General features: G+C 50.5%; 1 protein-coding gene across 1 annotated transcript in view; it reads left to right on the top strand.

Moving 5' to 3' along the window:
• Positions 1–27,257, top strand: part of LOC103780093 (fer-1-like protein 4) — a gene marked incomplete at both ends in the record, with an annotated part of 31,564 nt that extends 4,307 nt beyond the window's left edge. The window contains 30 exons of the mRNA XM_008947742.1: positions 918–1,009; positions 1,589–1,630; positions 1,723–1,890; positions 2,723–2,783; positions 3,999–4,130; positions 4,295–4,357; positions 5,379–5,463; positions 5,713–5,872; positions 6,077–6,260; positions 7,043–7,229; positions 7,441–7,805; positions 8,449–8,557; positions 9,321–9,519; positions 10,880–11,000; positions 11,608–11,708; positions 12,270–12,357; positions 14,593–14,709; positions 18,503–18,676; positions 18,919–19,035; positions 19,363–19,524; positions 19,843–20,002; positions 21,058–21,161; positions 21,544–21,675; positions 22,288–22,336; positions 23,467–23,573; positions 23,934–24,065; positions 25,004–25,114; positions 25,540–25,667; positions 26,170–26,340; positions 27,103–27,257. Of these exons, the coding sequence (XP_008945990.1) occupies positions 918–1,009; positions 1,589–1,630; positions 1,723–1,890; positions 2,723–2,783; positions 3,999–4,130; positions 4,295–4,357; positions 5,379–5,463; positions 5,713–5,872; positions 6,077–6,260; positions 7,043–7,229; positions 7,441–7,805; positions 8,449–8,557; positions 9,321–9,519; positions 10,880–11,000; positions 11,608–11,708; positions 12,270–12,357; positions 14,593–14,709; positions 18,503–18,676; positions 18,919–19,035; positions 19,363–19,524; positions 19,843–20,002; positions 21,058–21,161; positions 21,544–21,675; positions 22,288–22,336; positions 23,467–23,573; positions 23,934–24,065; positions 25,004–25,114; positions 25,540–25,667; positions 26,170–26,340; positions 27,103–27,257 (3,976 nt within the window). The remainder of the gene's footprint in view (positions 1–917; positions 1,010–1,588; positions 1,631–1,722; positions 1,891–2,722; positions 2,784–3,998; positions 4,131–4,294; positions 4,358–5,378; positions 5,464–5,712; positions 5,873–6,076; positions 6,261–7,042; positions 7,230–7,440; positions 7,806–8,448; positions 8,558–9,320; positions 9,520–10,879; positions 11,001–11,607; positions 11,709–12,269; positions 12,358–14,592; positions 14,710–18,502; positions 18,677–18,918; positions 19,036–19,362; positions 19,525–19,842; positions 20,003–21,057; positions 21,162–21,543; positions 21,676–22,287; positions 22,337–23,466; positions 23,574–23,933; positions 24,066–25,003; positions 25,115–25,539; positions 25,668–26,169; positions 26,341–27,102) is intronic.
• Between the last annotated feature and the right edge of the window lie 235 nt (positions 27,258–27,492).

The raw sequence follows: 27,492 nt of genomic DNA, 5'->3' as shown, positions 1-27,492 counted from the left end.
GAGTGTTTCGACCACGGCTCTTTTAGCAAAGCAGGAACAAAGCCATTTCTGCTCTTCCAAGTCCTGTGCTTCTCTGTGACTTGAGTTAGTTGTACCCTCTTTTCTCCTGGGCATTTGAAGAGTTTTTTTTTCAGAGCCTCAGCTATTCACCCAGCTTTATCTCAGGCTTCTGCACCCTAACCCTTTCCTGGGCTGTATTTCTCCTCCCAGAAGCATGTGTTTTCCAGGGACTGAATGATGAAGCTAGCTTGTACATTCCCTTCAGTCTACTGGAGTAGTGACCTCCTCCATGGCTGTGATTTTGGCCTCTGCTGGGAAATTCTTGTGTGTTTGTGCTGGTTTGACATCAGGCTGGTCACCTGTAAGCCAAGTGTTTTCAAATCCGTGCTGGCTGTGCCGATACTCGGTGTGCCACATATTTCTTTGGCTCTCCTTCATCACTAAGTTGATGTCTCTTGTGATGCAGACTCTGGATGTGCTTATGGCTTCTGTGATATTTTAAAGCAAGCTGTCATGCCTGAGAATGCTCTGCCAGCTGTCTTGCGTGTCTGCTCCAAAACTCTGTGTGTTAGTTTCCTCTGCTGCAGGGCTCTCCTCACTGTCACTGTCAGAAGTGCCCCAAGACAGCTCTCAGGGGCCTCTCCATGGTATATTTTGGAAACTTGAGTTAGCTTTTATTCAGTGAATCCTGGAGTCTGGGAAGCTGTAGGGAAGGCAGTTGGATTAGCCCTAGCTTGTTGATGGAGGTAGACAAGAAGAGTCTGGTATAAAAAGGCTTCTTGTGGGGTTGTGACCCCTTTCCTTCCATATCTTTCTACCAGCACCTTCGTTTTTCCTTGCACATTCCCCTTCCCTTTTTTCATGACATTTCTGCAATTGTTTTGTGGCTCTTGGGCAGTTTTGTTTTCTGATTGTAGATCTACATTGAGTTGGATTTGCGCTACCAGCCTCCAGATGGCTCAGCTGGGACCTGGGTTGAAGAGGACTTTGTCTATCCGATGAAAGACAGGTACCGAAATCCTAGGAGGAGCAAATTTCCAGGCAGCTTGTACAGCAGCACTTCCAGTGGCAGCATTTGGGATGCAGCCCAGCCTCGTTTACTCTCCACCTGTGTCCAGGCTGATGCATCTCTGCTCTACATCAGCAATACAGCAAGTGAACAGGGCTCTTGGGAAGAAAATACCTTGTCTTCACAAAGAGCATGTGACTGCAACAACCCACTGCACCCTAGGAGTCCTTTTGAACTTAAGAGCATTTCTGCAGCCTGGGCTGACAGGAGCAAGACTTTGTGGTTGCAAAGTTGCAGAGAGCATGGCTTTGGACTGTAGCAAGCCCAGGCACCTTGCACACAGGGGGTGCCCAAAGCCAGGAGAGATGCAGGTGTCTGGGCAGGCAGGATGACAGGCAGCAGCAAAAAGTAACTTCTGGAGTGCCAGAGGCAAAGCAGCAGGCACAGAGTGGGAAGACATTGCGCAGGAGAGCGGTCATGTCCCTGCTGAGAGCCAAGCTGTGGCACTGTTACTTAAATGCATCAGTCAACAGCCACAACATGCTAGTTTTTACAACAAAGCATCTCTTCTTCTTGCAGTTCAGAGTTAATCATCCACAATCCTGGATTTGAGGAGCTGGAGTAAGTAGACCTACTGGAGTGTATCTCTTGTGTGCACAACCTGCTCATCAGGGCTGATGAGGCAACTCATGATGTGGTGTGGGGGTTTGCAGGGCAGCTGAGGGGCCAAGAGTGAGTGAACTGGACAGGAGGGCTGCTACACTGGGCAGGAAGCTGGCAAAAGGTCTGGAGACTGATGAGGAAGAAGAAGAAGAGGAAGAAGATTTCTACGATGTGTCTGAGGTGGAGGTGTCAGGTGTTGTCTTCAGCCCTGTGAAGAGGTATCCACAGTGTGCTCTTCTTTCATACCCTTGCTTGGGCCCTAGGGTGGAAAGTGCCAGCTCATGGGGGCATGCTGCATCTCTTGGCATTCTGCTTTTCCAAAATATCAGAAACCTATCTCCAGTGGTCTCAAACAGGGACTGTTGGGGGTTTGCTTGTCCCTAGAGCAAGGGCTTCTGCTGCTTTCCCTTGGTAGGAGCTTGCTCAGATCCATGTAAATGAATAGACCTGCTCTTCTGCTGACTGCTTGCCCAATATAGAACGATATTCTTATTAATGGGCAGACCAGCAGCCACACTCCTCCCTCTGCTACCACATCACACACCAGAGAGCCAAAGTGATGGACAACCAGAGGGAGGAACAAGTCCATGCACTCACCCACAGCAGTGGACATGAAGAATGGAGCCATCCAGCCAAGGAGCCAAGCCGTGGGCAATGGGAGCAGCCAGGCCAGGAGCCCAGTTACATCACAGGGACTCAGAGTTTCATGCTCTGGCCCTGCCATCCTGGGAAGAGCCAGGGAACCCTTCCAATAGCCAGAATCCTCACACTGCACATGCACTGTGTAGACAGGCTTCCCAACTCCACTGCAAGCAGAGTCAGCTCCCACAGAGGTGGCTTCTTGCCCCACCTCCAAGTTAATGTGGAAAGTGGGGGCACTTGGTGGTGATCTCCTAACCAGTTCCCACCCAAGGCTGGCCAGGCCCTCGGTGAAAACCAGTCAGGAGGGGCTTTCTTGCCTGGTTGTGGACTATGCGCCAACCCTCATTCAGGGCTGGGGGTTTAAACGCCATCACTTCACCTTCTCACTTGGCCTGTTTTTCTGTGCAGCCGCTCCAGACTGTGCTCCACACGGGACCTGTTCACTACCCCAACCCCACAGAGCTTCCAGGTACTGCAGTTGAGTGCGTGTCCCTGCAGCCAGCTCTGGCCCTGCAGCTGGTTCCTTGCTGTCCTGCTGAGGGCATGGGCTTCTCCAATTGCCACATACCCTGGCAAGGCCTCTAGCATAGGGACACCTTCTTGTTTTATGTGGCTTCCCTGGGCAAAGTGTGAGGTTCCTGGAACAGACTGCATCCATGAGTGCTGGCTCCAACATCTGCCCAGAGCAGAGTTTCTTCTGAGGCCATGTAGTAAGCTACGGATGTACAGGAGAAGAGAAACAGCCTGACAGCCTCATGTGCCACTGTAAAACGCTGCCTGAGCAGAGCTTCAGAGAGCACCCAGGAAGGGCTGGTGCCTGCCATCCTCCCCAGGGCGTTGTGTGAGTCCCCAGGGCCATCTGTGAGACATGGCTGGGGGTGGAGGGCTGCTGAAGGGGCTTTCTTGGAGATGCCAGGGAGGCTGATAGGAAGCTATGACTCTGGTCAATGCTCTGATATCAGGTTTATCTGAAAACACTGTGAAGTTTGGAAATGGAGTTCAGTCCCATCTCTTGCCCTGCAGGTTTCAGGGCAGGTCTCCCAGCCTGTCTATGGATTTAAGTCCTTCCCTGGTTCTAAGTAAACATGGACTCACATTTGTATCTCCTGCTTTTCTGGGCAGGGTCCTACTGACAATGCAGGAAGCTTTTGTGGGAGTGGAATTCCCTGCAGTCCTTTTCTTGAAGCTATTATTCTTCACATTAACAACTTCCTAGTTGCTTGTACTGAGCACAAATGTGAGAACATTTCTCTATATCTTAGACTGGCAACTAGTCACAGCAAGTGAGACAACCACAGTCCAGTCTTTCCAATGGCATCTATCTCAGTAAGATTCAAAGAGAAAGATCTTCTCCAAGATGCTTTGTGGATCCCCCAGTGTGGGAGCAGTGGGTTTGCATCCCTCGTGGGAGTAGGGACAGTGCTGCTGGGGAGGTTGCTCTTGGCAAAGGTGCTGGGGATTAAACAATTCATTTCTTTGCTTGTCTGAAAGGAACAAGTATCTCAAATACCATTTTGGTTTGTCCTGTCTATCTGCTGTGGATTTCAGCAGCCGTGCTCTTGCCTGCCCTGAGAGTGGCGAGAGGACCCTGCAATTTGTATGCCAGTGTTGCTGAAACAAGCTCTAGATGGAACTGGAGACAAGGTGAGTACTGATCTAAAGGTTTTCTCCCACATTTTCTCAGGTTGGGATTAATATCATTGAAGCACAGAAGCTGGTGGGGGTGAACATTAACCCCTTCGTGGTAGTCAAGGTTGGAGAGGAGAAGAGGCATACCACAACGCAGAAGTCAACAAACTGCCCCTTCTACAATGAAGTATGTGATATGGACAGAGACTCTGTCCTTGCTCTGCCAGTGTCCCAGGTGTCTGGGGCCATCCTTGCAGGGGATGCTTGGGTTGCAGCTGCTTTCAGGGTACAGGCACTTGTGGGGGCTATATTGGGAGCCTAAGGCTCAGATGTCTTCCTCTTCTCTTTCAGTTTTTTTTGTTCGAATTCCATGAGCCAAGGGACATTTTATTCCACAGACTCATAGAGATCTCAGTAAGTATGTCCTTCTCTTTGCCCTTCAGCAGTAAGTGGTGCAGCCCAGTGGTTCTGTGTGGAAATGCTGAGAGTGCTGTGCAAAGCAAGGGTACCAGTACCAGCCAGGTTTTCCAGCCAGAGATCATTACCCTGCAGAGACACCAAAGGGCTTTCCTGTGGCCACAGTGGGGCAGAGACCTGGCCCTGCTCTGAGCCAGCACTGGGCAGAGCTGTCTTCCCATCTCCTCTGTGTCAAGTTTTCTCTGCATCTAGTGACTGAAGCGGGGTCTCTGGGCCAGCTTCTTGCCTGTGGCCTTGCTGCCCTGCTCTTTTGGGGGTGATTCCCTGCTGTCCCTTACCCTGGGGTCTCATCCTTCATGTTGTGGAGGTGAATGACTGGTGTGAGGGGAGATCATCAATTATTTGTGCTTGTAGAAACGCCCAGGCAGGCAGAGAAGAAGTTTTCAGAAATCCCCTTGTCCACAGCACAGAGACTTCTCCAAGAACTGGGGCTTTGCTGAAGCTAGCTGAACTCAGCCAGCACCTCCTTTGCCACATCATCTCCAGCGCTTTCGCTGTGAAAGGCTGCACATCTCTTCTGCTGGGGTGTGTTCAGTCAGCACCAAGGAAGGCTCAGACTTTGGGAGACACACTGTCCTGGTGGGGGCATGGCTGAGCCCTGAACCAGCAGGATAGGGATATGACTCCCCGTGGGAAAGCAGGCCTGCCCTTGGTTCATTGTAGAGGTTTAGCTGATCTGGGGCTGGAAGAAGAAGCTGAATTAGTTGCACATGAATTAGCCTTGGCCCAGGTTTGACTGAGGGCTGGCGGGTTTTGTGGCAATGGTTGGGCAGGAATGGGTTTGTCTTAGGGCTAACTCAGATGGGTCAATGTACATGAGGAGCCTGCAGCTTGAGCTGTCTGAGATGTGCATTGGAACGGGCATGTCTTAGCAGACCTGTCCTCCTCAATGATGTCTGGATGTGTCACCTGCCTGCCCACCTTTCTTGGTGTTCAGGGGGATTTGTACTGTCTGCAGGTTTTTCACTCAAAGAAGATACCATTCCTGGGAACATGCATAGGAACGTTCAAGATGGATGTCATGACAGTGTACAGCCAGACAGGTATGACTTACTGCACTGCATACCTGCTCCCTGACTCTGGATTTGCCTGGAACTGATGTTTCCTTCGTGCTTTGCTGGGCCTGGTGAGGGCCCTTAAAGCACTCCTTCACATGAGGACCAGCACTTGCTTCTCCTCCTGGCTAGGCTGGTGACACCTGCTGCACCCTCACAGTCAGGGTCTTTGTGGAGATGTAGTTGGGATGTGAAATATTAACCTGGGCTTTCCACAAGGAACTTCTTCCCTCTCAGATCACAGGTTTTTCCAGAAGTGGGCTGTTATCAGTGACCCCACAGACACCCGGGCAGGTGTGAAGGGCTTTGTGAAGTGCAACATCTCCGTCACTGCACGTGGGGATGTTGTTGGCTCCCTTCCCACCTCCACCAGCAGCCGGGATGAGGACATTGAAAGGTAGATGCAGTATGATCTTGCATGGCCCTGGGGAAACCAGTCACATCTCTTTTCACACTACCTTTTTTGCCCTATTTTTCTCTCTTTTGATGGGGAAAGAGATCTGTGGTGGGGCAAGATACAAACCTCCCCCAGTCAGGGCATTTCTTAGCATTGTGTTTCCTGGGCTGCAGGAGTGAGGTGGAACATGAATTTGCCTTTCAGGAACCTGCTGCTGCCCAAGAGAGTCCCTGCAGAGAGACCCTGGGCCAGGGTCTGCATCAAGCTGTATCGTGCTGAGGGCCTGCCCAGCATGAGTGCGGGCATCATGGGTGGTTTCTCCAAGATCATAGGGGAGAAAAAAGTCTTTGTCGACCCATACGTACAGATCTCATTCTGTGGGCAGCAGGTGAGTCTGACGAGGGGTCTGTGTGGGGCTAGGGCGATCTCCCCTTGGGTCTGTGGCAGCACATCCTGGGCTGATGCTGCCAGGAACCTCTATGGGATGCAGCAGTCCCACCAGAGACAGACTGGGAGAGCCCAAGGACTGCTGTCCTTTGCAGTGGCACGAGCCATATGGTCATATGTATCTAGATGAGAAGATTTTTATGGGACTTCTGTCTCTGCAGAGAGCTGTGTGGGGGAGAGCCCAACCTTGAGCACAGCCACTGTCTGAGCTACTGGCCGTGCAGGCACAGGTTTCATATCCCTAAACATAGGGAGAGGGTCAAATAGATCCTGGAGAAGAAGCCCTCTCTGGCAAGCTAGACTCAGTCTGACACCCTCGGGAGAATTTACTGAGCTAATAGCCCTTGCACCCCAGGCCAGGGTTTTCTTATGTCTGTTAAGGTGAGAATCAGTCCCTGGGCAACCTGGTGAGCCTGGAGGTGCCCCCAGGGGACCCATGCAACGCTTCTGGGTCTGGTGTTGCTGCCTGCTTACTCCTAGTGTTTCCCTTGGCTGTCTGTGCATGACATGGCCAGGACCTTGGGAGAGCTTCCCTTGATGAAGCAGAGGGCTGTTGCTGGGATGGGGGCAGGAGCAAGGGACACTGCCACCTCCAGAGCCTGCCTGGCACCATCTGCAGGCGGGACAGGAGGACGTGCCATTCCCAGAGAGGCTCTGAGGCATCCCTTGCTCTGGCTGCCAGCTGAGATTCCGTGTGTGGCTTTCACACCTTTTCTTTCCCAGGGGGAAACGTCAGTGGAGACCAACACCACTGAGCCCGAGTGGAACGAGCAGATCAGCTTCATCGAGATGTTCCCGCCGCTGGCCAGGAAGATAAAAGTCCAGCTGCTGGATGATGCCAATGTTGGTGATGTGGCCATTGCTACACACTACATTGACCTGCAGCAAATCTCAGATCCTGGCAGGAATGGTGAGGCCAGGCAGGGCTGACCATGGGGCAGGGCATCCTGGGAAGCCCCGTGCCATGCACTCTCTGCTTGGCCATGGTGGTCTCCTGGAGGTGGGAAGCAGGAGTGGCCCAAGCGTGCTCACACCCCTGTGTCCTGGGCTGTCGTCTTGGGGGAAGATCTCTCTGCAGCAGCACCCTGTGGTGTAATTAGACCCTGTCCCTATCACTGCAGGCTTTAACCCCATGTTTGGTCCAGCCTGGGTGAATCTGTATGGCTCCCCCCAGAACTCAGCTCTGCGGGACGTCCACAAGGACCTCAATGAGGGCATGGGCGAGGGGATCTTCTACCGTGGGCGCATCCTCATGGCCATCTCAGTGGAGATCTTCAGCAGCCCCAGCATGGCAGAGAGGAAGCTTGGGGACAAGATGAAAGGTGCCCTAAGCAAACTGAAGCTGAAGAAGAAAAGTAAGAAATCCAAGGAGAAAGTCAAAGAACTGAGGCAGCTGCAGGGAGAGGAGGAGGCTGGGGGCTCTCAGGAGGCAGAGCAGCCTGGGGAGGTCACTGTGGAGGTGGAAGAGCTTCATCCACTCCCTGAGGTGAGTCCTGCCATGCTGGCGTGGCTGACCCACACTGACGGGTGGCATGCACAGGCCTCATGGGTGTAACACTTGGTGTAACATTGCTGAAGCAAACCCAGCCTGCTCATTGCTGGGCCATCCAGAGCTCTCTGAGACTCTGCAAGGACCAGGGCCACACCTGCAGCCCCAAAACTGCCTCCCACATTAAGGCTGAAGCATCCCCACATGTGCTGCCTTCCTGGCATGAGGAGGACTCTCACATGGGTGTTATTCCCAGGGCACAGCTGCCTTTTTCTCCAGCATGTACTTTTTCTCCCCTGGACCCAAGGAGTTTCTAGATGACTCTGGATCTCTACTGGGCTTGGGAAAGGCAGGCAAGAGGCAGCTGTGTTTGTACAGCAGCCATCCCTTTGCCTCCAAACCTGCTTTGTGGCTTTACAAATGTCAGCCAAAGCCTTGGCTCTGCATCAACCCCCAGGAATTTCCAAGAAAACTAGTCCTGTGTCTGGCAGCCCACTGGTAGTGATCATAGCAGCACCCCACTGATGACCCTTGGAAGGGCTGGCAGGCACTGCCTGTGCCTTGGTGCTCTCTGAATTTCTGCTGAGGCAGTTTTTTTGGCACACAAGGCTCTCAGGCTGATTTCTGTCTCCTTGCTCAGAATGCATTGGGAAGGAAGGAGGAATTCCTCCTCTTTGCTGCTTTCTTTGAAGCCACTATGATGGACTCCTCTCTGAGCTCCAAGCCTGTCAGCTTTGAAGTCTCTATAGGTGGGTATTCCCCAGGGCTCTGTGTCGAGAAACGATGGGGACAGTGTAAACATCCCTCTGACAGCCCAAATCAGCACTGTGCTCCTGAGGTGCCAGCCCTTGAACAGCTTGTGCCTTTGAAACAGGAACTCGGGAAAGATGGGGGATGAGGCCAGGTAGTGCACACAATGCTTTAATTACCTTAAAAATCTGGATGCTGTCCTGTGAGATGGGAGATTTGCAATATTTGTATGAACTGCCTCTTTGGGGAGGAGAGTGGTTGAAGATCTTCTGGAAAGTGGGGCTGAGAAGAGGTAGAAGGGCTTGGGAGGAAGAAAGGGAAGCAAAGGGAAGCTGAGACACTGAGGTTGGCCATGTGGTGTTGAGGAGCTATGAGAGTGAGTGACAAGGAAACAATAGTAGGAGAGCAGGGCCAAGCCCCCACCTGCTAATCTGGATGGGTGGAGATGCTTGATGCTAGAAGTCTTCCTAAGTGACTGCTGCTGACCTCAGTGTAGGGGTGTAGATGGCACTTAGCAGGCACTTGGTGGAGCTTTGAAGGCATACACAAGGACTTCCTTGCAATTGCCCAGCTCCCTCTCAGACCTCCTGGTTGTCCATGTGATGTCCTGATGGCTGGATGCTACTGAATTGCTAGTTCCAAAAGCAGTGCATGCCCTTGTGCTTCTTTTGGCAGGATGATTGCACTCTGATTTTGCAAGCTAGCAAACTTGTTTAATGGTGATCCCACTTACCTGTTTACTGTTTAATGCTTAACATCAAGGAAACTATGGCAAAGCTGAAGAGATTGTGACCAAAGTAGGAAGAAATGTGGAAAAGGGAGAAGTGAAAGAAGAAAATCAGCCTTTGCTGGACCCTGGTTCAGATGGTGAGCTGGATGTTGAAGTCCTGGCCCCAGCTTCAGCAGCACTGAACAAGTCGGTGACAAAGAGCCAGAGACCAGAGCCCATGGAGTATGACAGGTGACTGTTCTACATCCTGCTTTCTTACCTGCCCCAGCTTCCCAGGTTGGTTACTCCAGATGTTATTAGAGGTCTGCTCAGCAATGCAAGTGCTGTGCAGGTATTTCTCCTCTTTGCAACCCTGCAGCTTGCCATGGCCTAGCTGACTGTCATTGCACATTAGCCCTAGAGGCTCTGTGGTGTCTGTTTGATATGTGCAGGGGGCCAAGGATGGTGTCCCAGGGAAACTGTGACCCATCAATAACAGCAGTCCCTTTTCTAGTCAACAGGCAGCATCCTAAGGACTTGATTCCAGTGAGAAGGAAGAGGAGGAGAACTCTGGCACATGCTGTCCTATATTGGGCAGACAAGACATACACAGGCTCTTCTGATGATATATTTGTCCTGGGAGTGCTGCCTCCTTTGTCCCACAGGCCTGGCAATGCCTTGGTGTTTTCATTGTGAGCCCTGTGCCTACTAGTACTCAGTTCCATAGCAGTAAAGAATCTTGGCAGCATCTTTTGCTGACCGCTTGTCCCAGTAGGAAGGACAGGACCATTAGCATACATATAGGAAAGATTTTACCATTCCATTCCAAAGTACATAGGAAAGGTATGAGATGGCCAGCCACCAGAGGAGTAAATAAATCAATGTATTCAGTCACAGTATATGATGCAGCAAAGAAAGGAGCGAGCTGAGTCCAAAACCAGGCTGTGGGGGAAGGAATAACCCAGGCCATCAGTCCAATTCCAATCATACAGCAGTTGCCAAGGAAAAGCCTCATTACATACATAATCCACTTTCCATCCTGGTCTTGATCTTGTCCCACCATCACTGGGAACCCTACGTGCAGTGGACAATCAGGGAGCCCTTCCAATAACTGAAAACCCTACACAGTACATCTACTATGTAAATAGGCTTCCCAACGCCACTGCAAGCAGAGATAGCTTTTATGCTACTAACTTGGAGGCGGGACAAGATGCTGACGCGGAAGGGAGGGCAGCTGGTGGTGATCTCCTAATTGGTTCCCACCCAAGGCTGGCCAGACCCTGGGTATAGGCCAGTCAGAAAAGTCTTGCCTGGTTGTGGGCATCATCCATATGGTAACCCTCATTCAGGGATGGGTGCTTAAACCCCAGCACTTCAGCATCCTATGCCCCCATCAGCCTCATTCACCTGGGCATGTGCTGCTTCTCTGCTAGAAACCATGTGCACTAGTTTGGAAAGGCAAGGGGCCAGGCCAGGAGCTTGCATCCATGTCTGTGGTGCAGGGCCCAGAAGAGATGGTTCTCTGCGAGGGCACGGCCTGCTGTGCTGGGCGTGACGTGGCACGTGCCTTCTGCCAGCCGCAGCCCTGACCGCCTGTGCCTGCTGTCCGTAGGTCCTACAGCTGCCTGCCCATGACGCATGAGAAACCCTGCGTGTATGTGTGGAGCTACTGGGAGGATCACACCTGGAGACTCTGCATTTCCAACTGGATTGTCAAGCTCGCAGAGCGCCTGGTAGTGTGTTCAGGGTGTCTGTCTGGGGCACAGTCCTTGGTGTGCTTTGCTGGTAGCACATGCAGTTGCTCTGTGAGACATTTACCTTGAGCTTCCTCCCTCGCAACACGAGTCTGTCTGTCGCAGGGCTCGGTCCCACCTGCCCTTTAAATACGTGGGGCAGGACAGTGAGTGCAGAACCACTGCCTGTGCTGTGCCACAGCCTGGCAGTGGCAGGTGAGTGACATGATGTTTGTGACAAAAGCCTCCTCTGCTCCCAGTCCTGAGCTGCATGTGCACTGGGGAGATACTGCTGCAAGCAGACTCTCAGCCTTGGGCTGCCATCAGCAGGGTGCAGTCTCTCTGCAGAGCCTGATCTTTCTCTTTTGGGCTTAGAAATCAGATCTTGCCAGCGTGTTTCAGTGGCTACTCAAGGACTGGGACACAAGATGGTGTAACAATCAGTGTTAAGGATATCCCTAGGCTCTGTAGAGTCCCTGGTAGCACTGTCATGATCCCTAGCACTGCAGAAGGGCACAAACTTTTTGAGGCAAATGTGTCCTTGCAATGTTTCACTCTGACCCTGCAGCCAGGTGCAAGCTCCCTAAGTGTTGTGTTTTCCCCACAGGAGCAAGGGCTGGATGACGTGGAGAAGCTTGTGAGAAGGCCAAAGGCTAAAGCAGAAGAGCGACTCAGAGAGGTGCTAGAGGAATTTGTAGCTGGATGCAGGTTAGCATGTCCTTGATTTCTTAAGTTTTCTTGTTTTCAGGTTAGGAGGTTGTATGATGTTCTGCCTACTCTCTCATCCTCTTGAAGCAGATGAGTGGAAGCAAACCAGGATGACCTGGGGAAAGGACCCTGTAGTTCTTTAGGTTTGGTGAGGTGACCCCAGTCCTGGGAAGCACAAGGGTCACAGACTGCAGCCTCGATGTTCCTGGACTCCTGGGTGTTTTCTAAATGTTAGGACATTTCCTTTACTCTTTTCAGTCATGCAGACAAGAAACTAGTGTTTCAATCACTGCAACTAGCTGGTGGGGTCTGATATGTACTTTAGTCCCCAGCCTTGTGATTGTGACAGTAGAGAGGGAGCCTCAGATGCTGAGCAATCCCCAGCATACCTTTCAAATCAAAAAGCTTGCAGAAGAGAGGGCATTGCGGGGGGGGGGTGGGTGGGTTCTGATGCATCTGGATTAGCACAAGGGGTTCTGAGTTTGTGCCTTTGCTGTGTGAGCTGTGCTCTTCCTGCTGGGTGCAGAGGATGCAGAGCCTGTGCTACTTTTCTCATTGCAGGCAATATTCACTCAGTGCAGAGAGAAGAACGATGTCACACCCAAACAGCCTCGACAGATGTCGGACAAAATACCTGATGCGCAATATTGTAAGATTTGGGGCTTGGTGATGCTGGTGGGAGCCCATGCAGTCCCCACTCTGGGGGATGCTTCTGGATGACCAGACAGAATTCATGCTAAGAAGGAAAACTGGAGCTAAGACTCATGGTATTAGTCGTAGGCTTTTACTGCAGCATCTCCCACTTCTGCTCAGAGCAACACAGCTTCCAGCACAGGGAACAGTGGCAAGGACTGGCCATGGCTGCCTCCAGTTTTATGCAGATGATGTGGCCTGATGCTCTCCTTCCTGAGAATATGCATGTGGCTGCTCAGTAGGTTGCTGGAGATCTTTTGGTGCAGGCTATTCCCACAGGCACTTTTGAGGGAACTCACTGAGATCCACTGTCCCTGGAAACTCAGCCCATAGGCTGGGTACCTATCCAGCAGATCTACAAAATCCATCCTTCTGTCTGTCCTCGAAGAGGGCAATATCTGGGCACTCATAATTCTGCAGACAAGGCTGACTAACTAACTGAGAGCACATACCTTCCATCAGAATACCAGCAGAGCATGGCTGTAGTCATAGCCCCCATCAGACTACAAAGCTTTGAAAGGCTCATAAAATGCAAAGACTGCAACAGGAAATAAAATTGAGGCATGTCTGAGTCCCAGCTCCTGTCCCTCTGCCTCCCTGCATACCGTCGCCTCAGTCATGGTGAGTGTACTCTGCTAAGTCATAAAATAATAAAATGGCTGAGGTTGGAAGGGACCCTAGAGATCATCTAATCCACCCTCCCTGCCATGGGTAGGGATGCCTCTCAACTAGACCAGGTTGCTCAAGGCCTCATCCAACCTGGCCTTGAACACCTCCAGCTAGAGGCATCCACAGCCTCTCTGGGCAATCTCTTCCAGAGTCTTGTCACCCTTGTACTGAAGAACTTCCTAAGATCTAGTCTAAACCTACCCTCCTTCAGTTTAAAACCATTTCCCCTTGTCCTGTCACTGGACACTCTTGTGACAAGTTCCTCTCCAGCCTTCCTGTAGGTTCCCTTCAGGTATTGGAAGGCAGTTATAAGACTCCCCCTGGAGTCTTCTCTTCCTCCAGGCTGAACAGTCCCAGTGCCCTCAGCCTACCCTCATAGCAGAGATGCTCCAGCCCCTGGATCATCTTTGTGGCCCTCCTCTGGACTCATTCCCACAGATCTATGTCCCTTTGATGGTGGGGACACTAGAACTGGCCGCAGTGTTCGAGGTGGGGTCTCACAAGAGCCGAGTAAAGGGGGAAAAATGCCTGTCTTGCATCCTAGGATGTGGTTGGCCTTCCAGGCTGCATGAGCGCACTGCTGGCTCATGTTGAGCTTCTTGCCAATCAGCACCCCCAAGCTGAACCACATGCAGTTTACATTGGCCAGTTTCTCAAGCCTGTGCAGGTCCCTCTGGATGGCCTCTCTTCCCTCAAGCGAGTGCACTGCACCACACAGCTTAGTGTCATCAGCACACTTGTGGAGGGTGAGCTCAGTGCCACTGTCCATGTGCTGACAAAGATGTTAAACAGCACGGGACCCAGAACAGACCCTTGAGGAACTCTACCTGTCACTGGTCTCCACCTGGGCTTCGAGCCATCGGTCACAACTCTTTGAGTGTGTTCTTCTAGACAGTTCCTTGTCCACCAAGTGGTCCATCCATCAAGTCCATGTCTGTCCATCTTAGAGACAAGGATGTCATATGTCTGAGACAAGAGATGAGTTTTCTGGAACCCTGAATTCTTTCTGGATTTCATTATTAGTTTTGGTTCATCACAAAGTCTCTTCTCAGATATGTACACTATCAATTAATGGACATGAAAGCCTAGCCCCATCTTGCAGTTTCCTATGTATTCATATTCCCTTACTTCTGTGGCCCCAGGTTTGTCCCTGTACAAAGCCTCCCCTAGGCACTATCTGGAGCCTTAGACCACCAGCTTCTGAAGCGTTCATTCCTATATACATCTGTGTTCACAACAATCTTTTTGCCCCAAATTAGGCAAAATCTCATGGACTTGTGTTACTGGTTTCGGCAGAGCTGCTGAGGTTCTGGGGTTCTTGGTGCCCTTCATTAAATGGCTTGTGCCAGGTTCATAGAGCTCTGCTCTCAGCAGCTGTGAGCCATGGTGGAGGTCAGGGTGTGATGGGGCAGGGTGGATGTGCTCAGTGCGTGGGTGCTTCCCTGCAGAGCCCCCAGGAGGGGTGCCAGCGTGGCATGCCTGGGTCAGGGTCAGGCGTGTGACGGCCTTGCTCTCTGTTCAGATCCTGTGTGCAAAACAGGGGCTCCGTGTGAAGCGGCGGCTGACTCGAGTCAACATCAAGGAGAAGATGAAGGACACAAGGAAGGTCCTGGCAAAGCTACGCTTTATGGCTAAAGAGGTACAGCTGCTCCTGGGGCATCCAGTTTATCAGCAGGAGGGGGTATGGGCAGGGAGAGAGTGCTGGTATGGCTGCTGGGGCTCTCACTAGCCTGAGCTGGGGCCTTTCCTCCTCTGTCTTTCCTTGCTGTTTCCTTGTTCAGTGCATCCTGATGGGGTTTGCAGTGGAAAACAAGGCAGATTACAGATTTTCCCTCCAAGAAGACTGCTGTGCTGATTTTGGCTTTGATGGAGTTAATTTTCTTCTCAGTAGCTAGTATGGGGCTGTGTTTTCGATTTGTGCTGAAAACAGCGTTGATAACACAGGAATGTTTTAGTTATTGTTTTGCAGCGCTTACACAGGGTCAAAGACTTCTGCTCCTCACCTCATCCCACCAGTGAGTAGACTGGGAGTGCACAAGTTGGGAGGGGGCAGAGCTGGGACAGTTGACCCAAACAGACCAAAGGGATATTCCATACCATATGACATCCTACTCAGCATATGAAGCTGGGAGAGGAAGAAAGAAGGGGAGGAATGTTTGGAGTTACAGCATTTGCCTTCCCAAGTCACTGATAAGCATGGTGGAGCCCTGTGTCCTGGAGATGTCTGAACATCTGCCTATGATGAGAAGTGGTGAATTCCTTGTTTTGCTTTGCTTTTGTGTGTGGCTTTTGCTTTACTTGTTGAATTGCTTTTGCCTCAGCCCACAAGTTTTCTCACTTTCAGTCTTCAGATTCTCTCCCCTCTCCTGCTGGGGGATGGCAAGTGAAGGGCTATGTAGGGGTTAAACCATGACACCTGAAGAGCCATATTGCAGGGCAGAGACCTTCAGGAGCATGTCCCCAATGCTGGGCCCTTCATTTGCTTCTGGATCTCCAAATCACTGTGCAGCCAGCAGTCCCTCCTGTGGGGAGATGAAGCTTTTACCATGTCAGTGGAGAGAGGGCAAGATATGTGCTGTTCCTCTGCTGTGATATTTCTCTCTTTCCTCCCTACAGCCTCAGTGCACCCTCCCTGATGTACTTGTCTGGATGCTCAGCAACAACAGGCGTGTGGCATATGCGAGAGTTCCTGCACAGAACATCCTCTACTCAGTGGTCGAAGAGGAGAAAGGCAAGGACTGTGCTAAGATCCAGACTGTCTTTATGAAGGTAGAGTTTATACCTAAACAGCGTAGTCTTGCTTGCTTCCAGCTGCTTCTCCCTCCTTGCTTCCAGCCCTCCTTCCTGAAATCCTGGAGTTCACAAGAAAATGCAGCTCGTGCTCCACCGCTGCCTTCAGCCTCTGCCAATGCGGCGCTCTGTCTCCTGACAGAGATGATGACCTGGCTGATGATGATCATCTTGGTCTGAAGGGGCATGGCTGAGGTGGGAAATCTGCTAAACATCTTGTGCTTTCAGGTCCCTGGCTTACACACTGGTGAGATCTTTGCCAAACTGGAAATCTACATGTGGCTTGGGGTTACCAAATATGCGAAAAACTGTTTGGCAGAGCTGCCTGAGGAGTTCAAGTACCTCTCTGAGAGTGGACAGGAGATAGCACAGCTCTCAGCATACAGTCTTCCCAGCCGGCTTAGCAGGGATGGTGAGTGCAGATGCCACTTTTCCATGGCTTAACTGTGAACAGGAGAGCAGAGAGGTGAGAGGTCCTGCTCCAGGGTCAATGTCTGAGGAGTAAGACCTGATCTATCATCTCCACAGCATGTCTGGGACAGGTGGGTCCAGTTTGCTCTCATGAGGATGTGGTTGCACGCTCACAGCTGGAGCAGCAGGCAGGATGGGTGCTTCATAGGCACTGAACGTCCTGCCAAACTGGCCGTGGCTGGCATTCCGAGAACCAGAGTGGTACCCCCCGTTGTGCCCACTCCCACCTGGATAGTCCTCTTCTTCATGCATTTTTGGCCTCACGTAGGGCTGGACTGGGGAACTGGGACCTCTCTTCCCTTTTTTTTTACCAGATTACAGCTATTTTCAGCTCCGAGCCCATCTGTATCAGGCTCGAGGGATCCTCCCTGCAGATGACAATGGCCTTTCAGATCCATTTGTGAGAGTGGTGTTTTCAACTCATTGCCAGACCACTAGGGTGAGACCACTTAAACTCTTGCCTCTTCTTTCTTGGGGACTTGTGGAGAGAAAAATGATCTTGTCCTCACTGACGTGTTGACAGCCAGTGATGTGTCACTCCTCCTGGGAATTTTGTAACTCCAGGTATTTGTATGCTTTGGGAGGTGTGACTATGTCCAGGGAACATTTGACAAAACATATATCTCATTGTCTCAGAAGCTGATTGGTATATGCTAGTTGGCCCCAAGTGCTGATTTCGTGCTTACCATCTCCCCTCCTGCCAGCCGTCACCCTGCATGTGGCTGCTTGGGAGAGGGGATGAGCCCAGGCTTCCTCTCTGTCTTTACAAAGTGCGTGTGCTCAGGCCTCCTGTCTGTCTGCAGATGCTGGAGGAGACATTGAGCCCCATGTGGAATGAGCTACTTCTGTTTGATCAGCTCATTATTGATGGCAAAAGAGATGAGCTGAAAACAGAGACCCCCATCATTGTAATCAACCTTTTCAGCCACAATAAATTTGTAAGTATGGCCATACTGCCCTCCTGCTATCACTTCCAGGACAGGGAAGGCAGAGGAGCTCTGTGTGGGTGCTGCAAGTGAGCACTTAGTAGCCACATCTCTGTTTGATTTCCATGACTCAGCTTAATCCTGGTGCACTGGTGGTGGTGAGTCCTGGGGGCTGTGGCTAAGCTTGAGACTTTCTGCAGACTTCTCCTGTGAGCTGAGGTGAAGCTGCTGTAGTGTGCAGATGGCTCAGAGATGCCTAAGCGAGGGCCTGACAAGTGCTCGGTGAATCTGAGATCTCTCTTTGGAGAAGCACTGTGCTTCTCCCACTGCCTGCCCCGCTTCAGCAGACTCATGTTGCACAGGGCTGGTAGCCAAAGGGAGATGACGTAGTGCTTAGGGCTGTTCCTTCCCCTCTGTACCTCAGGTGTCATCTTCTATTTCTCTGCAGTCCTCCCTTTTCTCTCTTCATTAGTATTTTGAAGTCACATGCCTCTCCTGGGGCCTCTTTATCATAAGGGGAATGGCATAACTCACAGCAGATTCTCTTGTGTAGCTCAGCAGTTTTCCTGGGCCATTTCCTGGGTCCCAGGACAAGACAGACACTGATTAACCAGAGCGTGTACAGAGCAGGCCACCAAGATAGTTTGGGATGGAGCACAGGGCAGAGTGAGGAGAGGTGGAGAGCTAGGTATATTCAGCCTGGAGAAGGTGAGGCAAAGGTGGTGTCTTGTTGCTACCTGCAGCTGCCTGATGGGAGAGTGTAGAAAAGGTGGACTCAGACTTCCCTTGGAGGTACCCAGGGGCCAGATGACAGGCAACAGACAAGTTGAAACAAGAAAAAAAAATCCAGCTTGATATAAGGCATATAAGGATTTTAACCCAGAAGGAGTTCAAATAGTGGGCCTGGATCTCAGAGAGCTTGTAGGATCCCCATCCTTGGAGATATTCAAACCCCGACTGGAAGAGATCCTGAGCAAACTGACCTAGATTTGGTGTCCTCTGGTGCGTGGTCCCAGGGCTTTTGCCCAGTTCTCATGGAGAGGGACTGGGAGTTAAGAGGAGCTGCTGCAGGCATATCTTATCTGCTCCTAGCTCTGGGTGGAGCAGAAGAAATCAAGCAGAGGGTGACAAGTGTGGAAAAATTATTTTATGGTGTCCCAGTTTGGCTGGAATTAGTGGTGGTGTTTTCTCTGAGGTGGTGAGATAACACAGTAATGCTTTGACCCATTCCCCACCTTTCTGCAGGGCTCCCCTGAGTTCCTGGGCCAGGCCTTTGCTGTCCCTCAGGTGAAGCTGGTCGACGAGCCGTACACCAAACCTGCCCTGCAGTTCTTTGATTTCTACAAAGGCACCAAAGCAGCTGGAGAGCTCATTGCTGCTTTTGAGCTGATCGAGATGGATTACAGTGGCTGTTTGGAAGTAATGGGCTTGTAGGAACCTGCATGTGGTTGCCAGCTGTCTGGGGAGAGCTGTATGGGTCGGGAGCTTGATTCTTGGGGTCCACCAGAGGATTCTCTTTGAAAGCCCCATCTGGCTTTCAACTGATGTGGGGCTGTAGGGACAGAGCCTGTGAGCACATATCAAGAGGGGAGGGAGAGGGGGCATGGCACGGAGTGGAGGTGGCTTTTATAATTTGGTATGCCCTGGCTCCACCTGTTCAGCCATCAGTGTCTGAGGACGTGGAGCCCAAGGAGCCCGACTACCTGGGAGACCCCCGCGCGGGACGGTTCATCATCCCGGAGGGCATCCGCCCGGTGCTGAAGGAGTTTCGCATAGAGGTGTGCTGCCTGCTGCTGCCCCCACAGAACAGTGCCACCGGCGTGTGCAGGGGGCAGGGCTTGGGAGGGGAGCTGGGTTTGGAGCCCCAGCATGCCTTTGAGCACGTGCTAGAAATGGAGGTGCCTGAGATGAGTGAGAAACTGTCTCACCGGTTTAACAGCCAGAGCTGCTGGGTAGCTGCATTAGGAAAGTGGCCTCATGCCTCTCTGGGGGCCTGTGTCCTGTGGGGTGAAGAGGGTGGCAGCCCCAGGCAGGGTTGCAGGCTGCGTGGCCATGCCATGCCTGGCATGTCTTGAGCAGCCCAGTGGCTTTGTGTTGTGCTTCAGATCCTGTTCTGGGGCCTGCGGGACCTGAAGCGGGTGAACTTGTTTGAGGTGGATCAGCCCCAGGTGATCATTGAATGTGCTGGCAAGAAGGTGGATTCAGAGGTGATCATGGCCTACAAAGAGAACCCCAACTTCACCGAGCTGGTCAAATACATGGATGTGGTGAGTGGGAAGGAGGGCTCTTCCATGCCAGGGTGCACCGTCACCATCCTGCACTTGTGTACTGCCAGTCTGCATGGGGCAAGCTGACAGGAGGGGAGCTGCTCCCACGGTTTTGCTCTCCTGTGGTCACATGGTTCAGCTGCAGATCAAAACCCTTCTGAAATTGCCCAGCAAGAGCAGTCTCAGCCATTGTCTGTCACTACAAGGCTTTGGGTTTTGGGCAGAGCTGCAAGGCACTGTCAGACCTCCTCATTTGTGGAGGGGCTGCCACAGGTATCACCCTTGCTCCTGTGAACTCCAGGTGTGATTCTTTTGCAGGAGCTCCCAGAGCAGGTCTACCTGCACCCTCCCCTCAGCATCTTTGTGGTGGAAAAGCGTGCGTTTGGGCGCACTGTGCTGGTGGGTACCCATGTTGTGTCCAATGTGATGAGATTCTTTCCCAGAGAGCTGGAGGAGGAACCAGAAGATGTTCCCAAAGGTGAGTTGGTTGGCAAGGTTCTTGTGGAGGCAGCAGGTAGATTCTGCCAGTGGCAGAGATCCCTGGCCCTTCTGCTCCTTCCTAGCCAGGCAGCAAAGTCCTCTCCTGAGAGCGATAAGATGCCCAGCATAGGGCAGGTTAGGGTTGTAGGCATGTTGTGAGCCTGGTCCATAGCACTTGGCTCCAGACTGGCATTTAGCAAGCAGCAGCAGCAAGTGATGGAATGCTGTGTAAGGGTTGCTGTCCGTCTTCAGGGATGGCAAAGAGCAATTTACAGACTGTTTTCTCCAAGATTTGCGTAATGTTGCCTCCCTGGCACACTAGCCCACCTGTTCATCTGTGGATGTGGCATATCCTTGGGGTCTCTTTCCCAGGCACTATTTGCCTTACACCTGTAGAAAGTGGGGGAGGGAGAATGGTACTTGAAGACGTCTTAGTCCAGCAGGGCATTTAGCTGGGGCTAGACACTAGACAGTAACACATCCCTGTGGAAAGCTTGTGTCTAGAATCAGAGATGTTTAGCCTGGAAAGGACTATTGTGTTCACCCATTTCAACCCTCTGCGTAGCTGGGCTGGAGAGCAGTTCATCAATCTTTAGGAAGCTGGCCCACTAGTACCAAGAACTGAACGGTCTAAGCTTCTCTCACATTGTTGTGTCGAGGTCTGTTCGTTGGGTAATGGAGTCACTAAATAGCTCTGTGATAGCAACAGCCAGAGCTCTGATCTGGAAATGTGTAAATAAATATGGCATGAAGGGGGCAGAAGCAAAGGATTGATCAATCTGTGGTCATTTCTGAGCAGAGAACGTGTGTCTCATAAATGTGAATTCCTGAGAATCTGCAACAGGCATACGGATGATGGTGGCCAGGCTCAGCACTGTACTTGGATTTCCAATAATATTTTTGCAGGATCTGATATCAAAAGCTTTAAAATCAATCACACTATAGTGGAGTAACAGGGAGGGTTTTCCTGTGGAATAATGACTGCCCTAAAAGTAGGAAGCAGTGGACAGAAATAAATGCATGGAAACATGAAGCTCTTTCTCCTCATCTCAGCTTGGAAAGTCTCATCCCAGCGTCTTCCCTCTCAAACTGTGGTAAACACTGGCCTGGCAGCTGGTGACCTGGGTCCCAGCACTCACCCCCTGAGTCTTGTGAAGGTGAGTGATGTGTTGAGCCCAGCAAATTTTGAAATTTGTAAAACCACTGAAGGTTACAAACAAAAAAATATTCAGAAGTTCAGAGTTAGGTTTCAACCACCAGTTTTTACTCTGGACCCAAACACTATTCTCTCCTGCCTGTTCATCAGCACTGCTGCATGTCCAAGCTTTGGCATAGGGGTGAGAGCTGTGCTGCCTGGTGCCTTGAAAACTGCTGCTTCTGTAGAAAAGCACAAACCTGGGGCTACAGGTAGCTTTGCACTTCTGTGCTCTGCCTGAAAGCTGAGCCTCTGCCAGCGACTCCCAGGGCACTAGAGTAGGGTGCCTGCATGTTCTGAGTGGTGGTTTCCTCACTCTGAATCCTCTTCTCTGTTGTTTTAAGGCTCCTCTGAAGAAAATCCCTATCAGCAGGCTTGTAAAGAAGGAGGAAGAATATGAAGAGGAAAAACCAGAGCTGGAGGAACTGGATTGGTGGTCTAAATACTATGAATCCCTGAAGGAGCTGTATAACCAGGTAATCTTTTGTGATCGCTGTTGTCAGAGGGGAAAAGTGCCTGCACTGGCTTGAGGAAGATGTTTTCAACAGCATTGAGTGTCATAGGAGCCCTCCTGGCATGGATCTGCAGGAAGATGTGTGCTTTTGTGTGCAGCACACTTAAGGTAGCCAGGTATCAAGCATCCAGCAGATGTACTGATTTCAGCAGGCAACGGATGTTGAAACATCCCTGAAGCTGGCTGCCCAAGTGGTATAGAGAATGTAGCTGGGCTGTGCTGGGGCACTGCTGAAGATGTGACATTGCTGATTTTAGCTGCAATGCAGGGGGCTTTCACACTGCTTCCTCTTTGTTCTGCCTGTCTTCCCAGGATATGCTATGGGAGCAGGTCTGCTGCAACTTTCCTCCTTGCTCTGTGTCACTTAAATCCCAATAAAGAGAGCCAGCAGGAGGTTCTGGGAAAAAGAAAAGGTCATTAAGGCACTCGTTGGATTACCCTCCTGCAATGATGTTAATGCTAAATGATCTCAGGCTAGGTGTTGCTGACTCTACTGGCAGGAAAGCTCTGACAGTGTCCTGTGCTTGAATGCAGAAACATTTGCTCAGGGGTGTGGGCTGACTGTGTGTTTCAGGCACGTGGTGATGAGGAAGATGCTGAGAATGATGACCTGAATGATGCAGGTGAGTTCTTTAGTCATACCCAGCCCTTCTTTGAGGATAGCCTGGGCTTACAGCACCACAGAGGGTGCTGGGCTTGGGGGAATGGGGTCTGAGCAGGCAACGGCTTTGCAACATTCAGCAAAAACAACACAAAAGGGAGTAGTGGGATATTGGCAAGGGCTAATGAAGGCTATTTCAAATTGAAAACACCAAACTTTCCTCAGAAAATTTTGGCAAATTGTGCTGTAGCAAGAGCCTTCCTGCGTGAGCAAAAGCCTGCAGGAACATCAGCTGCAAGGATCATGGGATTGACAGGGTGAGACCAGGAAGCAAAAGTGGGATAGAAAGAGAGTATGGTGGTGAGGCACAACTGTCCAGGAGCTGGGCATCACTGTGCATGTGGGATACTCACTTAGGGTACAGGATGCACCATGAGGTAACAGAAAGACAGTAATATTAAACAGATGATCTGAAAACAGTTTTACAGCTATAACCTAATGCTTGCAGAGGTATAAGCAGTGACTCCCTAGCAATGACCTGGGGAGATGAGGCAGTAAGTATAGAAATGATGTAAATCCTGTGTCAAGGAAGAGCTGGAGGCTAACTGCATGCCATTAGTGCTCAGGGGATCCTAGGGTCTTTGAGAACTGAGGCAAGGATGCATCCTCTCTGTCCTTGGGTTGCTGGTGCTCAGAGAATGTTCTAGCTATACTCTCTCCAGGCACAACTCCCTGTGCCCAAAGTGGTAGTGATGGTTCAGTTAGACATTGACCCAAAACAGCAGTCCATCAAATAAGCATCCCTCCAGAGAAGAGGGTTAGATCTCATTTGTGCCTTTCCTGTAGGCACCAGTGGGCTGGTCCAGCCACTTTCCTCCATTTGGTCTCTGCCCACTTCCTTCCTAAACAGTAGGTATGCAGGCAGGCAAGTCTATGCCAATTTTTGTTCCCCCATCCATCCAGCTATGCTTTGCTGGGAAACCTGAAGTGCTGTAAGGACACCTGTTACAGACAGCAACACCTCCAGTTACCCTGACACAGGTCAAAGCCCTGGCTGAAACTGAAAGCTCTTACCGAGGTCACTTCATGGACAGACACTTGAGATGATGGGAGAGATCAGAGCATTTCCTAATCTTCTACTGCCATTTCTAGATGGAGGGAATTTAAATGCAGCCTATATTGACATGGAAGCAGAAGATGAGGCAGTAATTGAAACTGAACCTCCTCGACCCAAGCGGAAGCTCATTGCCACCCTTCAGGTAGTTATTTGAGTGACAGATCTGGTCTCTTTCAACCCTATCCCTTTGTCTATGTCCTCCTCACTTTCCTGCAGTGGAGGTTAGACTGGGAAGAGAACCTGCAGTGTGCACTGAGCCCACGTTGCTGGACTTTGGAACAGCTAGGGAGACATTGGAGCCAAGCTGGGATGTGTGTGCACATTTGAGGATGGACCTGGAGGGGGGGGGAATAAGGGAAAACCTTAACACCCTGCACCGAGTAATACAAGGGTAAGGTAGGACCAGGTGAAATGGTTGAAGCAGGAAAACGGTGGGCTTCCTGACTCTCCTCCACTTTAAGATAGCAGGAAAAGGCCCCAGATGGTTTTCTCTTTATTGCAGATCTACAACTCTGAGCTGGAAAATGCGTTTGAAAATTTTGAAGACTGGCTGTGTATTTTCCCCCTTCATCGTGGCAAAGCAAATGAGGATGAAGATGGAAATGAAGACGAACATTTTGTGGGGAAGTATAAGGTACTGTATTATTTGAATGACATTTGTGCTACATATGGAAGAAAACCCTTCGGACATCCTGGATTTCAGAACATGCTGACACCAGCAAAGCCTTGTAGGCTGCATGTGTGTGCAAGGTGTTGTGGGGCCACGGCATGGCCAGGGTTCAGTTGGTGCTTGTTGAAGCAGTTGTGTACTATGGTCCTCTTTTAGTTGATAAATGCGCTTGATTTAGATTGTATAGGTCTTGCAAGGAGAGAGCATGAAGCATAAAAGACTATTATTCTGGTTGGGGCCTCTCAGTATCTTCAGTATGCAAATAAAAATTAGTGAGCTTCACTGGTTCTAAGATTAGTAAGACTTGTTTAGAAGAGGTATCATACTCTCACCCAGGAGCTGCTGAAGACTCTGAAATGCCAACTACAGAAATTTATTTAAAAAGGTCCCTAGAAACCCTTTGGTGCTCCTTGCCTTTGTCAGTCCGAAGTGCCTTGAGATGTTCAGATCTTCTGGCATTGACAGTGGTCTGACAGCCTGCAGCCTAACTTGCAAACAGGGACTGCCCGTGCCAGGCTGGGTGAGGCTCTGGGCAGCCTGATCTAGTGGGAGGTGTCCCTGCTCATGGCAGAGGGGTTGGAACTGGGTGACCCTTGTGGACCCTTTCAACCCTGACAGATTCTGATCTGTTTTAGCAGAGGACTTTAGAGCCCTAATGGCTCGGTGGTTGGACTTGATGATCTTGGAGGTCCCTTCCAACCTAAATGATTCTATGATTCTGTGATTCATACGGACATGACAGTGCCTTTGTCCCCATGAGCACAGGGTGTCTCTAGTCTGCATGGGGCAATGGCTCTGAGTTTCCAGTTGGCAGGTGAAGCTGGTCTTGTTGGCTCTATTCCCACCTGAGATATCTTCTTTTGTGTAGTCTCTAGTGGTTACTTGCAGTGTCTTTTCTGTAGGGCTCCTTCTATGTCTACCCCACTGAGGAAGCTGGCATGGAGCCCAAGGTCTCTCAGGGTGTTCCAAGGAACAGACCCATCAAGGTTCTTCTAAGAGTATACATCATTAAGGTAAGTCTCTGGTAGTGCTGACAGTAATGCTTGGAGGTCTGTCCCTCCCTGTGGACCTTCTGCCATTCTCTGCTCAATAAATATGAGCAGCAGCACTTGTGAAAAGCTTGATGCTGACTTGAAGGCTCTGCCAGCCCAGTGAAGTCAGCTACATCTTGCTCATGGAGATCCTTTCCATGCTTTGTAGCTTCAGGAGGTGCTAAAAATCTGTCTTGTGATGGTGAGCAAGTAAATGGGCTGACAGCTGGAGACATCGATGGCCTGTTGAGTGGGGATTTGTGTGGGAACATGTGCCTGTTCAACTGCTGGGGCAGCTGCTAGAGGGACCTGAGCAGCAGGCTTGGGTGGTCTTGGGCCTGTGCAGTGTTCCTTGGGCAGGTTGCTCCCTGCAGCTGGTGTATGGCAGTCCCTCTTGTGTATTTCAGGCTACGAACCTATCTCCAGCAGACCCCAATGGCAAGGCAGACCCCTATGTGGTGGTGACTGTGGGGCGAGAACAGAAGGACACAAAGGAGCGATACATCCCAAAGCAGCTCAATCCTGTGTTTGGAGAGTATGTGGGAAGTTTTCATCTGTCAGGTTTAATAGGAATAGTGCAGATTTGGGGCTCAGGCTGTGGCCCAGCATGTGTGATCTTCTGTTCCTTTCTACTGGAGAATCTTGTACTGTAACACGAAGGTCCCAGGCATATCTCTTGCCTCTCCTGGTGCAGGAGTCATTTTGGGTTAGAAGGGGAGCATTCCCAAAGGTTTGACTTAACAGCCAAAGTAGCAAGTCAAACAGTAACAGAGCATTGGAGAGCTTTTTTTCCTAGCTTCAGGACCTCTAGCCAAGGGCATACATTCCTGGAAAAGTAATTCCTTTGTTTGAACGTTCACGCTGAAAACTGCATGCGCAGAAAACCGCATACACTGAACGTAAGGAGAATCAAACTCTGTCAGGGGTCTTTGAGTTGCCAACTAGACTTCTTAGAAGTGCAGGATGATCAAAGCAGAGCTCATGTTTCATTTCCATCTTACTCGCTAATGGCACTTTCACCATCTACTTCTGTCCAGAGTTGTGGAGCTGACAGTCTCCTTTCCCATGGAATCAGAACTCACGGTGGCAATATTCGACCATGATTTGGTTGGATCTGACGATCTGATTGGGGAGACCAAGATTGACTTGGAGAATCGATTCTACAGCAAGCACAGGGCCAACTGTGGACTGGCTTCTCAATATGACATGTAGGTACTGGTGTGACACATGAGAGCCATGAAACGAGTTCTTCTCATCTTTTGTTAGGGGGGGTAACAGAGCACCTCCAGTTTTGCAGGATGGAGCTTGGGTGCACAGTATCCTTTGAGCAGGTGCACACAGATTGACTACAAGTTACATGGATAACTCCATCTCCTTTAGACTCCTGCCAGCTTCCTGTGATAGCTCTAATTCCAATTGTGAACTAATCTATTTTGCATATAGTAACAAAAAAATATTTTATCCTTTCATACTTGTTTTCTGAGAAAAGCACCCCTTTGACATTCATGTGATTTTGACCTCTTTCAGAAGGTAGGGTGGTTTTTCTGGCAGTAGCTGATTCTGTGAACAGCAAGACATATGACATCTGTTTTTCTTTGGCTTCATTCAGTATGGATTCTCTGGTGTCTTTATCTGTTTTTCTGTAAACTTCTCTTCTACCTCTTCTCTTCTTCTATTGTAGAATTAGCTAAGTCCCCAGCACCACTAAAACTTCTCACTTACAACTGCAGCTGGAATTGCTCCTGTTGCTGCTCTGAAGCTAATGGATCTGTGGCATGCAAGTCTGGCTTGTTTTGGGGAATGAGACCTTGTTAAGCTTTTAATTCATTAAGCTTTTCTGTGCCTGTGGTTTTCCCAGTGAAAGTCTGAGCTCAGCATGTGCTATAGGAAAGGCAAAGCATTTCACAGCCTAGGAAAAAACCTGTTCTGTCTAAGATGAAGATATTCTTGATGTTCTCCCTTCCATGCAGAAATGGCTACAACATGTGGCGAGATGCTTTCAAGCCCACACAGATCTTGGATAGTTTATGCAAGAAAAACTCACTCCCTGCAGCAGAGTACAGACAGGAGGAGGTCAAAGTGGACAATAAAATATTCAAAGTCCCTCCGGAGGCTTTTCCTGAAGGTACAGAGGGCTTGGAGAACAATGAATGCTCCCTTAAACAACTGCCTGTGCTAGGCAGTCCTGGTGAAAGGTCTGGGAACATTTTGGGGAACACCCCAGCCTCTCTTCCCTGAAGTGTCCAGGCTGGCTGCCCTGCTTTCTGGGTCATCACAGAGAGCATCCTTGGTGCTCAGTGACCTGGTTTCAGTATAAAAATAATACATAATTATTAATATAATATAATATAATATAATAT

This window comes from Merops nubicus, unplaced genomic scaffold, assembly GCF_000691845.1.
Source record: "Merops nubicus isolate BGI_N331 unplaced genomic scaffold, ASM69184v1 scaffold18969, whole genome shotgun sequence".
In the NCBI taxonomy this organism is placed as follows: Eukaryota; Metazoa; Chordata; class Aves; order Coraciiformes; family Meropidae; genus Merops; species Merops nubicus.
This window is presented reverse-complemented; position numbering and strand designations above follow the sequence as displayed.